The sequence below is a fragment of the Dipteris shenzhenensis genome, chromosome 3 (assembly GCF_047967505.1).
Source record: "Dipteris shenzhenensis isolate YYH24624 ecotype China chromosome 3, Dip_SZ_1.0, whole genome shotgun sequence".
In the NCBI taxonomy this organism is placed as follows: domain Eukaryota; kingdom Viridiplantae; phylum Streptophyta; class Polypodiopsida; order Gleicheniales; family Dipteridaceae; genus Dipteris; species Dipteris shenzhenensis.
In genome coordinates this window covers 24712671-24727638 of record NC_141598.1, presented here as the reverse complement: position 1 = coordinate 24727638, position 14968 = coordinate 24712671, and the positions used below count along the sequence as shown (strand labels likewise).

At 44.5% G+C, this 14968-nt stretch overlaps 1 protein-coding gene across 1 annotated transcript in view; it reads left to right on the top strand.

Annotated features, from left to right (window-relative positions):
• The window catches only part of LOC147903549 (uncharacterized), a 59906-nt gene extending 45436 nt beyond the window's left edge, over window positions 1-14470 (top strand). The window contains exons 7-8 of the mRNA XM_087372040.1: window positions 13881-14081; window positions 14222-14470. Of these exons, the coding sequence (XP_087228166.1) occupies window positions 13881-14081; window positions 14222-14470 (450 nt within the window). The remainder of the gene's footprint in view (window positions 1-13880; window positions 14082-14221) is intronic.
• Window positions 14471-14968: the final 498 nt, after the last annotated feature.

Sequence of the window (14968 nt, the reverse complement as noted above, 5' to 3'; positions counted from 1 at the left end):
ACTGTGTTAGTCTGATGCAATTCCTCGCTTGCAAGAAACATATTTCCATGTTCATTTGCAAAATGACTGTGACTACAATGTCCACCACGATGATTTTCTCTACCTCGGAAATTCCCTCGATTACTGCTGGATTGACCGCCTTGGTCGTACTGCTTCTTGCGGCAATCTCTTTCATAGTGTCCAAACTTGTGACAGTAGTTGCACTGAATGTTTGACACATTGGTAGATGCATTCCCTCGTCCTTGGAATCTTCCTCGATTGGAATGATTTTCTCTTTGCTGATTTTGATATTGTTGATGCTGATGCTGATTCTGACTTTGATTTTGTTGCTGATGATGATGACCACTTTTCTGATATGATCTATCTTTGCTTCTACCTTTGCCTCTGCTTCTATCTGAAGCTGTGAATGCCTGATCATTAGAATGACCTTTACGTGCTTGAATGGCCTGAGTCCTGAGTTCTTCACCAAGTAGGACTGACTGAAGTTCTTCCAGTGTCGGAATTTGCCGTTGGATGGCAATACTATGGACTAGATTCTCGTATCCCTCTCCTAGCCCGTTCAGAATGACTTGAACCATTTCTGCGGGGTTCATAGTCTCTCCTGCTGCTAAGTTGATTGTTGTAGTCTTTAATGCGGAGTACATAAGCATGACCGGTGGATGGACAAAAGTAGTAGAGCCTAACCCGCCTTCAGAGCCACCCTCATCCACGTTTAAAACACCCGAACAACACAATCACAGGGCAAAAGGCATCCATTCAACATCCTTCTCTCTACAGACCTTCTGTGACAACTCACACTTGGATACATTTTCCCCAAAGATGAGACAACCTCAGAAAGAAGCCCACTGGACTACACAGCCCAAACACAACTCCTACTGATTGAGCTCAAGCTCACAAAGCATACGAAGACATAATGCATCCAATCCCACAACTCATCAGACAATCACCCACAAAGTGGCCACAGTCATAAAACTTTTATATTTCCTCAAAGATCATCAACAAGCACTAATAATGATGCAGCCCGCCATTCCTTGCTCATCTCTACCTTTAGGCTATAATAGCTTCCTCATAGCTATTCTCCTACTCTCTAAAGAAGAGACCCCCTCTTCACATGAAGCTCCCCTAGCATGCTAAACTCACTGATCTCTTCCATGGCTCTTCTAACCCATGCACTAGCAATGCTTCACTTCCTCCCAGCAAACCCCAGCCTGAGTGTCCTTCACGATATCCACGTCGCCATATACCTCCAACCGCAACCAAGTACTAGAACCTCCTCTCCTGTACTCACATAGCATCTGCGATGCCTTTCTCCTTCACGTGATCATAACTGGCAACTATTTTTTTCTCTCAAAGCATCCGAGCTCCCGTCACCTTCAATGGTAGCTGCCTTTGCATAGGTTCTCTCCTACAACTCCTGCACACACACTCGTAGCCAAGGTCTTCCTATTCCTTGGCCTGCATAGTAAGATGCTCCCTCCCAATTGAGAAGCTCTTGGCTTCCATCACCCCCCGTATCTGCAACGCCCTCCTCCTCTGTACTCACATAACTTCTGCCTCTGTTGTCCACGAACTCCAGCCTTCATTTATCCAAGGGATTCCTCCTGTGTAGTAGCGACGCCTAGCCAAATCGAGAAGCTCCCTCCTCCTTTTTGCGCTGTCATGTTTCTAGCCAAGTCCCGAAGCTTCCCGCCACCATCAAATCCCCAGCTCGCAGAACAAAACGACCCCCACTGCCTCTCCGAGCTCGCATTATCGCGACCACAGTCAGGACTTTACAGGACTTCAATAAGTGCCACTTCGTCACACACAACGAACCCACACCAAAACTCTGCTCTTTGTTGCACACGAGCCTCACTACGCCTTCCGCTCTCCAGCTCCTTGAAGCTCTCCACACACACGTCATTAAGCAACCTCTCTCACCAGATCATAGCTCCCTGAGCTCCCCCAGCCGTCGCCCTCATCGAGAAGAGCCTCTTCTACTCCACCCAGCACCCTCTGTCGTCCACGAACTCCTTCTAAAGTAGTCCTTCACGTAGCATGCCAGCATCGTCGTCGAAAAGCTTCCTCTTCCTCCTCACGTAGCCACCTGCATGCATGCTTTTTTTATTATGGCCACGTCACCTTTTGCTTTTTCACCACTCTCCCCCTTCCCTTCAAACTTTACACCAAGGTGCTCCTTCACTGCACTTCATTATCTCCCAGAGTCCCTGTAGAAGCGTCTTCCATCTCAAGACAATATATCATCAGTGTGGAGTCCTTCATGAAAGTATCCATAGCTCATTTCCACAACCAACTAGCTATGTACTCACCCAGCAACATGCAACAAGTGAAAAATATTTTTCCTTTTTTATCCACACACCGGTTTCACTGTTGTTGCGGAAACTCTGGTTGATCTGGTTTCTCAAGGTGAGAATCTTGGATGTACTTTTGATGTCTGGATTGTGTTGAGCCGTCCTAGCATGACATCTTGCACATTCTGCTTGATCAGGTGATAGTGCCTCCAGATTGAGGTTGCTAGTCGACATGGTGCAAGAAATGCACTCAAAAGTGTCGTGAAGATCTCTGTATGAATCAACTGCAAATACACTGAATATGCCAAGTGAAATCTCTGAACCGTCGGTGAAGATAGAACTGCAGTATATAAAATCTGATATATATTACAAGGCTTGTGGCAATGATGCCGGGAATAGCTAAGAGGCTTTACAAGGCTGAAATGATGTGCACGATGCCGTGAGATAGCCGAATAGGCTTTACAATGGTGGCATGTGTGTGTGAAATCAAATGCTATCTGCCCATTGAATCAATCTGCAATGCCTCTGAACTCTGAAGTCTGCTCACTGAACTGATGAACGTAGGGTTTCAGGTAATGTAATGATGTGAAACCGTATGTGAGCGTATGGACTGACTCCGAGTAGGTACTAGTCGGGAATTTCGGGCATGGCTTAGATTGGTAACTTGGGGAAATTCAAAGCGTCCCCCTCTATGGCGATCTAGTCTACTCTGATCTAGATCTAAACCAACCGTCGATCGATGAAAGACCAGCAAATAATTCATTTTCTTTTGTTCCTTTTAAGTGTTGGGGTCAGATGCGTTGATGTAGAGGCAAATGTGCGTGAAGGAAGTGGTTTTGTCGGCGAGGCTCAAATGTGAGTGTAACTTGCACTGAAATGTGCACGTGATGTGATGAGCACGTAGAGCACGAAAAAACGAGCGACTTTCCTTTTTGGAGCGCCCTCAAATTCTTCCTGGATCAAGAGATACGACTTGATCTAGGTGGAGGGGAAAAAGGAGTGCAAAGGGTGCTCAATGATGATGTGTCAGGGACAAAACCTGTCTGCGTGTCATGGATGATGTCCACTAGGTTAGGGCGAAGCCGCAAGCTCAAGCCCCTGGCCAAGATCTTGTACGCAGTGTCCAAGAGAGTGATCGGTCTCCACTGTCTCAAGTCCGAGCGATCCCCCCCCTTTCCAGCCACCACTCAAGGTCGAAGGGAGAGAGCCTGAGTCGAATATCTGCTAAAAAGCCAAGCGGAGGTATGAATGCACTCCCAAAAGCACCTAAAGAAAGCCGCGGACAGCTCGTCCTCCTCGGGGCACTTCTGGGATGGAAGAGCCCGAAGGATTTTCCAGAGCTTCGCACCCGAAAAAGGTGCATCTAATTGGCTGGGAGACCACCTCCGGAATGTGCGCCCAAATTGAATCTCGGGTTGCCAAAACCTACGGGGACCCCTCCTCGGCTTGGAACAAGCGCCGATAGAAAACCGAGGTCAACTCCAAGATCTCCTGCGGATCCAAGTGCATCTGCCCACTAGAGTCTCTCAATCTCTAGTCAACTCCAAGATCTCCTGCGGATCCAAGTGCATCTGCCCACTAGAGTCTCTCCAACGATGAGGCCACCTAGTTGGCGCATCGTTGATGATGTATTTTCCTTTCGGATGATTTTGTGTCCCATAGGCCATGTATGGCCTTCCGTGGACCTTTAATAAAATTTCTTTCTTTCTTTCTTTCTTTCTTTCTGCAACTGTGCGCCAGATGATCTACAGCCAATGGCCTGAAAGAATTGCCTGGTCATCTTGTCACCCTGCTGTACCCATTGAGATCTAGAGGAATGGTAGGAGTACTCAGCCCGTCTCACCTTAGTATCCTGAAAATCCAAGCGAGCGCACTCATACCGGTCTGCTAACCACTGCGACTCTGAATCTTGCTCCCGAAGACATTCAATGGAGGCCAAGTCCTGCCGCAACGCTCTCTCTCTCTCCTGAAGAGTATGATGGCGGTGCATAGCATATGTGCGAAGCTCCTTACTGCTCCGCCGAATTGCCTCGGCTGCCCACACGGCCCACCCTCCCTTTGGGGGGGACTCAGGCTGCTATGCCAAATAGCTGTAATACTTTGCTGTACCTCCTCCTCCAGGAGCAAAGCATATGGAATGCGGACCCCTCTCTGCGGTAGGCCATGACAGGGCTGCTTAAGGTGAAGAATGATACGGGAGTGGTCCGAAAGGGTAGTGCCTACTAGAATACCGGTGGCTCCACCCCTATTCATGGTCCAATCTCTGACATAGAATCTGTCTGTGTCTCAAGTAGACCATCGTGCCGCCACTGCCCAAAGGAGAAACTTAGACTGCCAGGAGACCTAGAGAATTCCGGTTCCCTCCAGGGGTCCTAACCGCAGATCGAGAAAATGAACTGCTCCCAAGTGCTTCTTTCCAAAGCCGGCATCCTGGAATAAGAAGCACCCCTTGGCTTGTCCTCCCCAAACTTGAGATTGTTGAAGTCACCTCCAACAATCCACGAGTTCACATCCAAGAGAGACTCCGTCAACCGCCTCCAGAAGGCGGGTCGCTGTTGTCTACAAGATGGGGCATACACATTGAGAACCCCAATCTTGGAGTCACCAACCCTCAAACCCATCCATACTGCTCTGGCTAGGATGAGCTTGCCCTGATCGTACACATCCATTCCAACGGACTGGGACTTTGAAATGCAGACCCCCCCACTCCTGCCAACTGGGGGGACCATACCTCAGGGCCTCTCCCTGGAAGGAGGTGCCATCTACGTCGAACATCTACGGCTGAAAACATATGCTCATGGATCAAGAGGAAGTCCATTGTCCACCCAACCACTACCCTCTACAACTCCTGTCAAGGTAACAGATGTTGCGGCTGCTGACTCCCATGCACGATCCAACTCACCATGGTTCAACTCATGGGGAGGTGGGGGGAGTGGAGAGCAGAGCTTGGCTACTGGCTCGATGCCTACCTTGGTGGCCCACTGCCTCAGAAATGGGGAGAGGACTCTGGCACCCGCTTGCCTAAAGGGGTCTGCAGAGAAAAGAGGGACGGGTAACGGAGAGGGCGGAGGGGGCTGTAGTCCTGAAGGCAGGGAGGGGAGGCGGGCAAGAAGATGGAGGGTCCACCGAGACTTGCTCAACAGTGGCTCGAGGCTGCTGCTGCAAAGGAACCTGGGTGCTCTACTCTGCTGGCGCCTGCGGCTCAATCGGGAGATCGAAGAAGGTCTCCTCCTCTAGCTCCGTAGGGGCAACCTCTGCTAGCTTCTCTTGAGGATGGGGGATTGCCGATTGGGCTCTTTCGCGCTCTCTGCTGACTCTAGCTCGACCCTAGCCTGCTACCTGCTGCGACGCTTGAGGGCTGCCTTGCTGGGCTTCTTGTGTTCAACCTTGGTCCAAGTCCCCTAAGAGGGCTCGACCCAAGGTGTTTCCGAGTGCAGCTGACCAGCTCCTTTGACGTTGATCGTTCAAATTACCTCAATGAGACCTTCATGATCGTGGTCTCTTGGAGAAGAAACTCGTCCTGAGCCTTGATACCTGCCCTCTGCGTATCTTGTTCCAACACGACGAGCAGCCGTCCTCACCTAGCAGCTCTCCTCGCCTAGCTCCCAGCCCACTCACTCGAGCCTTCACCTAAGCTGGAGGCGACACCACAGTAAGGTGAAAGCACCAATGCGGCAGCTGAGGGCAGAACAGACTGCGAGCCAAGGGGCGGACGAGCAGAAAACTAAGATGTTGAGTTCTCTACTTCCAAATGTAGAAACTGATGTGTATCAACACAACTGCCATTCCTTTTGGGCATCTTTTAGAAGGGAGGAAAGGTAAGGAGAAGCTGGTTGCAGGCTGGGAAGGTGTCCCAAGACTTATCTATCACATCACCTTGCAATTTCTCACCTGCCAGAGTTGTTGTTCGCTGTTCTGAGGGCTACCAAGTGCTGCAAGAAGAAATCGCATTTTCCAGATGCTACCAGAGCCACCAGAACGCAGAGCGCAATTGCTTGTGGAGGCTGCAGGACAGCAATAGCAGTTTTGTTATTTGCTTGTGGAGGTTGCAAGACAGCAATAGCAATTTTGTTTTTGCTTATGGACGCTGTTGGACAACAATATCAATTTCGTTTTTTTTTTGAGGCTACAGGAAAGCAAGTCATTTTTATTCTGGTTGTTATAGGCTGGTCGACCTATTTCTGAGGTGCTCCAGGTGGTGGTGTACTATCTATTTTTGCTGTCTTTTGCTGATTCTGGGCAGAGTCCAAGCTGTGGAAGCTGTTGATAGTCTGTGGCTGAGTAGAAGAAGGCTGGGTGATTTGTTTTGAGGCTGATTCCAAGTAGTTTGTTGCTAGTGTGCCTTGTGTTTGGGGTATTCCGGGCTGAGATTGATTGCCAGGTGGATATCCCGTGGTTCTATGCAGGTGGTCAGCGTAAGTGTTCAGCTGTATGCTCTTTTCTGCTGGCTGGGTGCTAGTAATGGTCAAGGGATTTTGTGCTGGCCTTGTCAATCGAGGGGCACCAGTAAGGGGCAAGGGCTTGCTTGTTGTAGAATTGAGGTGGATGTAGGCTGATTTGGCTGAGACTGTAAAGGAATTGCGACTGCTGGTTGAGCTGGGTCAATCAGTCAGCTAGTGATACTACGGAATTGGATGCCTTGAAGCCAGGGCTGGCTTAGTTTGCTGAGAGCAGAGGTTATGCTATGCACGGGATGCCTTGTGACGGATCTGATGGTGTATTGTAATCTGATCAGATTTATAAAAGAAATAAAGAAATACCGCAAGGTGCGTCAATGGATTTGGGGCCAATTGGTGTCTTGTGCATTGAGCAGGAGCATTCGTGCTTCACTTGTGTTTTGCCTGTGTTAAATACTTGCTTAATTGGATATTTTACCGCCCTTTTATTATTTGAGGCTGGTTACACTTATGGCATTTCCCATGTTCTGTAAATGGGCGTATTTTGGCATTAAACGGCCACAAAATGCTTTCCAAACTTTCTCTTGCAATGATTTTCCAAACTAAATCTTATCCCACTCTTTTGGGCATCAAACACATCCAATGTCAGGCATACACACCCTCATATGCATCCTACAATTTGAATTGACCGGTGAAACTTGTGTCAAATGCTCTTATTCATCTCACTGGTCACCAATCGGACATATGACCTCCAGTATCAACACTTTTCTGCCCCAAATGCGTAATTTTATGATTTTGGCATGCAATTCTTGCAACAAATGCTACTCCAAATGGAAATTCCTTCCACTGTGCTACCCACGGGTACTATGCCAATCCTTTGGACAATGGAAATGAAGTTAAATGCAAGAGAGTGCGCGATGAACGCTTACTTGACCTGCAATGAAATGGGCATCAACCTTATAAAATGATCTCAAATTCACTTGCAAGCATCAATCGTCCTTCCTTGCCCTCTATTGAAAAACGTAGTAACCCTCTTTCTCTTATCAACCTATTGTCTTTGATGCACCTCGAGACAAAATAGCAAGAAACATTTATATTTGGTCTCAACTCATGAACTTTTTAAAGTAATACTTTATATACTATGAGGGCTATTACACCAAGAATTCTACAAAGACTCTCACAATTTTTAAGGAGTCTTCTTCTGGAAATTGACTTCACATGGATTTATCAAAGCGACTCCATTGCAAATTGTAAAGCTATGCTCATTGGACTCAGACCCAATCTCATGCTCATGCTCTGAGACACTTCGTTGAATGCTATGGCTCTCTAAATGTTCAGCCTCCTGTCTTCTAATGTGTTTCCTGAAGGAACATGGTGGAAAGAGGGAGAGAGAGAGGGTAGGCTAGGGAGAAAGGAAGTGATACTCATAAGGAGACATGGAAATGAAATGACTAGAGTAATGACAAAAAATGAGAGTACTCACATGTAGACCAAGAGCTTGTAGCTTGATGCTTGATTGATTTGACACTAGACAAGTACAACTCTTATATAAGAGCACGCACATATATATGAACCCCTATGCATATGGGATAACTCCCAATATGACACCCCCCCATGAAGGCAAGGTGAGACTACTAGAATGGAACCAAGGATAGAACATGACAGTGACAATCTAAGGTGAGGGACTATTGGAATGGAACCAAGATCAAAACATGACAATGACGGTCATCAAATTGTGCACCCTCTGTAACTTAGTGGCTAAAGTCTGAGCGTGTTCAGAGGTTGATCCAAGCAATCTCATGGCTTGAGACTCAACATGCTCAGAAGCTCACGTTATAGCATGGCTACATGACCAGCTCATAGGTCTAGGAATACACCACCATCCTGGAACTCGGCCAGGCCTGATAACAAGACCTATCAAAGCCAATACATGGCTCCACAATACATCCCCCTCTAAACCTATCAAAGCCAATACAGGGATCCCACAGTACATCCCCTTCTGGGTCCAGGGACTAATGAGAGACATGGAGCCACACACCAAAACAAAATAGGAAAATACATCTTTTTAGGAGGACTATCCAAGGCAGAGAACCTTTGACTCAACACACATGATTTATTTGCATTCATTTTGGGGGACAACCTAGGACAAAGTACCTTTTGACTCAATGAAGAAAGTAGTAAAGATATATTTCATTTATGCATAGCAAGGGCAAAGAACCCATGTGCCTAAAGTAGCTGCCGCACAAAAGTGTGCACATCCTGATGCAAAGAGGTATGTTGGTGAAGAACCTGGCGAGAATGCCCTTGAATGATGTGTGGATGAAGGCCATAGGAGCAGCTATCAAGGGAGTTCACGTCATGACTCTCAATGTGCTGATCGGAGAGTCACCGAATGCATAGAAGAGGCTCAAAAAAATGAGTGAAAGTGCTCAAGGGAGCTCAAATCACTGCTAGAGGTCACGGGAGTCCAAATCTAAGAAAAAAATGCTAAAAAATAGCCTAAAACTGCTCGGAATCGCCTTCTGGCAAGTTGTATGGACTCTTGGCACCGTTGTACGAGCAGCAAGATGAAGGACAAATTGATGTATGGGTGTGTGCCTAAGGGCTAGGAGTCCTATGCTAGGAGTGTGTGAGAGTAGGTGTGCTAGAGTGGGTGTGATTAAGAGAATCATGGACCTGATTGAGAGATACTGGGAGAAATTTGTGGATCTAGATGCTCTACTGAGCTCACATATGATGTCACTCTTGGGTGTAACTTGTGCCTATATATTGGGCATATCTCTCATGAATAAACTCTCTTTTCATTATCTTGGTATCTCCATCTTGTCTCCATGCTACTCCAACATGTGGTATCAGAGCCATGTTCACCCTCCTTGAGCCCTCTTTGAGTGCCATGTCATCATCTTCTTCCAAAATGAAGGATTTCTTCCCTCTCTTCCCACGTTTTTTCCTTAGGCTTGTTCTCCTCATTCTCTGAGCCATTGTCAACGCCCTTTGAGGTCAAGCATCTCTATGATGGGCGGAACCCCTGGCTAGGAGGAATTAGAGAATAGTCGCTTCCTCTGCCCGTGCCGACACATCCACAGTCTGCGCCATTTCGTGCAATGCGACCTGCTGGAGCCAAATTTCATCAATTCCTCTTAGGGGAGGCTGGGAGACCTTATGAGCTAGCTGTTGTTCAAGTTTGAGCACATTTGGTCCACAGAAGAAGGAGAAAACAAGGAAAAACCAGTTGGAAAAGGCGCATCTCTCTCCGACATTCTGACGCGGAATTGCACAGACCCTCTATTGTGTGAGTAGTAATATATATTCAATTTGGTTCAGAAAGCCCCTTATTTGGATCTATGGTTGGGGAGATATGAGTGCTCCAAGTTTGGAACTTTTCTACAATAGATTTTGAGAGATTTTGGAGTTTATGCTATTAGAGTTGTAGCATTTGATGCTTATGACAGTTTGGCATTTTGAAAAACTTTAGTATGGAACTCTTTTCACTCTTTCTTTGAGTTTCATATGTCATTTTGAAGTGGTATATGCTCTTTGCATATGAGCATTGTCTTCTAATATCCTTTATCATTGTACAAGAGTAGACACTGCCCTTGCAATGACAAGTGGTAAGACCCTCTTCTCCATGAATATTTTCCTTGAGTTACAACATGAACAAATGTACAAGAAGATTGGACATTCCAAGGAAATTATGAAGAATCACAAGAAGAAAGATTCCTTGATGATCTACATTGATGAAATTCAAGAAGGAAAAGTGAAGAAGAGCTACACCAAGAACCTCTCCAATGACAATGTATCTCACACTATGGTAGCTTGGAAGAGGAGGAAAAGGACAAGATATTTCATCAAGGGGGGATTGTTCCTCATATCAAAAATTTAGGTTCAACATACTAGGGTACTCTGCTCTTGCTGTATGCATAAAATGAATGAAATAAAGTATTTTGTGTGTGTGGTCAATAATGGTTCTCTGCCATGGATAGTCCATCCTTAAATGATTGTTAGACCTTTGTTTGAGTTTTTTAACCTTGTTGGATCCATGGCTATTTCCATACATAGTCATTATCCAATCCTCCAGTTGTAAACCAAGAGTTCTAGAAGTGAGTCACAGGTTGGGGCCATGTGTGTTGCCACATGATGGTGGGCAAGCCATGGAGCATCCAATGTACTACTGCTGAGGGATGAGGTCATCAATTTGTGGGGGGGAATGAAGGAAAAATTGATGTATGGGTGTGTGCCTAAGGGCTAGGATTCCTATGCTAGGAGTGTGTGAGAGTAGGTGTGCTAGAGTGGGTGTGATTGAGAGAATCATGGACCTAATTGAGAGATATTGGAGAAATTTGTGGATCTAGATGCTCTACTGAGCTCACATATGATGTCACTCTTGGATGTAACTTGTGCCTATATATTGGGCATATCTCTCATGAATAAACTCTCTCTTTTCATCATCTTGGTATCTCCGTCTTGTCTCCATGCTACTCCAACACAAGAGAGCCTTTAGGTGCTACAACACTCTTGAAAGGCGAGACATAAAAATATGTGATTGTTCAATTTCTTCAACCCCTCTAGTTTTGAATGGTGTATACGAGCACAAACAGTGGTCTTCTCTAGAGCCAGCTCACTATTTAGCTTCCTGATTTTCTCATATTGCTTATAATATATCAAGAGCTGCGACACAACTTTCACAATGAAGGTCAAATTGACTAGTAAAAGTTATCTGTAGGAGTTCGCGAAAGGAAGGGGATTAGTCTTGCGAAATAAAGCTCCTTTAAATGCTCTGCTCATCTTCACTTTACTATTGGTTCTCTGTCACATTAGTATTGGAATGCCTCTCTCGGAGCTAGAATGCATTGGATCTGGACTAGCTATATATGAGCGACAACATGGCTTAGAGAATCTGCTATCCTCTCAAAATTTGTTCCTCTGTGTGTCAGGTTGCCGTTGGCTAGGGATCAAAATAAATAAAAACCGAGAAGGGAAAGATATCTATAGAGCAAGAAAGGTATCTTCAGGCACATTCCATCGTTATTCATTTAAGTTATGACTTACAGGCAGCAGACCTGGCTGATGCTTTGGCATGGATGCTTGGTGGAGGTGACATGAATGATGGGGTTTGACAACTTTGAGGAGGAAAAAACCGAGTGGATGATGGAAAACTAAGAAACCGGTGGATGATTTGAAATGAAAGGAAGATGATGAAGGGAAAGAGCATGCACAGGTGGTGTGCATAAATGTAAATGTTCATCATGGAGTTATAACAAGGATTCCAGCAGCCATAAGGAGTTTGGTGGTTTCCGTGAACCTAGTAGAGGAATGATTTGTGTGGATGCTGATGGAAAACCTTGTAGTAGAGCCATTGAGAAGTCGAAGTCTCTTGAGAAGTCGAACTCTATTGGTCCAACAAGTAGTCATTTGACCAAGGATGTATCACTAATAGCTAACCATCACAACTGGAATCTCCCATGGTGGGTGGAGGAGGCAAGAAGAGCAAATTTGTTGACACTATTACCAATCATATGGCAATCCTACTGTCCTCCAACCAGCTGCTACATGGCCAGAGGCATGGAGAGAGAGAGAGAGAGAGAGAGAGAGAGAGAGAGAGAGAGAGACTTAAGCCACGAGTTTTCATATGCATTGTCATATAATGGAGGGGGGAGTTTGCATATGCATTGGCATATATCGGATGAGACTATGTAGTGCACTGTCCTTACATCTTCCTGTGTTTTATCTGTTGGCTGGTAATTGTTAGTATTTCTTGTCTTCGTTTTGTTTTCTCCTCTCTGAGTACATAAGTAGTATTTGTCTTTTCAAGTTCTTACTTTCTTTATTTTCTTCGTGACTTGATGTGAGTGACAAGGTGAAATGAACATTGCATTTGAGTGGCTCTTGGTACAAGTAGCTGCAGGTCACTAGTAGTAAGTACTTCAAAGCAACCCACCCTCTTCAGATGGGTAGAAGTCAGTAAGGAAGAAAGGATATGCAAGCTATAGGAAGAGCCTATAGCTGCTCCTTTTCTAGTCCAATGCAGCCGATATGAGCATACTAGGAACATATTCAACCTCAATCACCCACATCCCTCCACAATACTTTTAAAAGCACCTGAAAATGATTGTAGGTTCTTGGGAGAAACTTGGGAAGTAAACAAGGGAACTTCTGGTAGTGAACTTGAAGCTGAGTTATATATATATATATATATATATATATATATATATGGGTATCTGTCAATTGATACCATGGCCAATGCAGGTAAATGATGTGGCTATCTAGAAATTCAGGCAGTGATTGCATGTATATTTCTGGATCTTGGTGTCATACAGATCTAGTTGGGTCATCCAGGACAGTCATAGAGCTATCATTATCATCTCCAAAATTCTCATTCTAGCAGGGCATTAACCAATAAAAAATCGTGTTAACCAGTGGCAACAAAAACTATCATTCTAGCACTACATTAACAAATGCAAACAAAATCATATTATGACTTATGTGGAATGGAACGGTCCTCTTCGTGATAGTGAAAGAAGCAGCCTCCTAGTGCCCTTAAAGATGAGACACTGTAGAATGAACTCATTTTAGAGGAATGCATGCGATACCTTCTAGTCTCAAGCCTCCATTAAGAAATCACTACATCCAAAATCAACAGGGTTCAAAATTTAGGTGTAGCATATTGGAATGGGTGAATGAAGAAAATGCAAAAAATGTGGAAGCTAAACTGGGTGTTTTCATGTATATGTGGTTTTGATGAGGAAAATTTTGCACTTGAGAGAGAATGATCTGAAATTGCAACATCGTATTTGTATCTTCTCCTTGCTAGCAACATTCACTTTCTATAACTTAAAGACTCAGATAAGAATCTTCTTATCTCTTATGCTAATAAAAAGTAGAAGAATGATTGAAATATTTACAAAAGTGCATTTTCCTCTAATGCACATGCCCTTCTCTGAAATTCACTATAACGAAAAGACTGTGGTCCACCCATAAGTTTTAACTAGTTAAAAGATGTCACAGGAGGAAGCATGTGTGCATACAAGCTAAATATCCTATATAAAGAGCAACAACTACAAGAACAATAATAATACAGTTGAGCTGCAAGAACTGTAACCCCTCGTGTTGAGCTGAGTTCAAAGCACGGGCTGTCATATTCATCCATGCAAGTATTATTTAATTGACATTTCCAAACCATCTTATGCTTCAGGGTAGAGTGGAAGATTGCATGCAATTTGGAGATGTGGTCGTTGATATTTGGTTGTTGACCTTGGAAGCAATTGTGTTGGAAACCCACCAAATACCATCAAGAGTTTTTGGAAATTTAGATGCCAGATTGATTCAAGGTTTGAAGAATAGTCATGATAACATCCAATGGATCTATCTTCATGATGTTGTTGACATGTTGATGGTAAGAAGCTTAGTCCTTGACGTTTATTTCATGATGTTGTTGACATGTTGATGGTAAGAAGCTTAGTCATCGATGCTTATTTCATTTAAACATAGGGAAGAGGTATGGCAATCAATTGGTTTTGCCTTTTATATTTGCAGGATATCCAACAAGTACGAGAGCAAGTACTTGGAAGTCTTCATGTGCGAATTGGTGATGTTTGGTTTACTATTGGTCTAATATATCTTTATAAGAAGGACTATGATCTGTCTTTAGCCAACTTGAATAAAGCTAGTGCTACCTATGGGGAGATGGAGACTTGTTTAACAAGTGTAGTTAGTAGTGCCTCGTCTTTAATTGAAGAGAGACGCAAATGTGAAGAATTGGGAAATTCTTTGCGTGAACTTTAACCTTGTGGTTGAAACTTGATGTGTTCATGAAATTCTTCCATGCTATTTTCTATTTCTTATGAGTACGATTTCTTGTTATTTAAACGACGATTATTTAAGAAGGCAATTGATGCAAAATTTATTAGATCGAGAGAGATGCATTTTCATGAAAGTTAAGAAGGCAAAGAAAAAGGAGATGCTTTGAGATTCAATGGAAAAAATCACACAAATTGAAAATGCGTATGGTATATAGGGAGGAGAGCAAATCCCATATACTCAACAATGAGTCATACAAGTTAACCCTTGAAAATCCTATTGTAGTGGTAAAATTGTAATGAGAGGAGCAAAGGCTCATCCTCTTTTCCAAACAATGTGGTGTGCGTGCGTGCCTCTGTGTGTGTGTGTGGTTATGATATCTTCATTGTTGAAGAGCAGTCCTTTTCTGGTGTGGCTTTTTTGGTAAAGCACGACCTTTAACCTGTTGTGGCTCTCAATGATCGCCATGGTAGATGGATTATT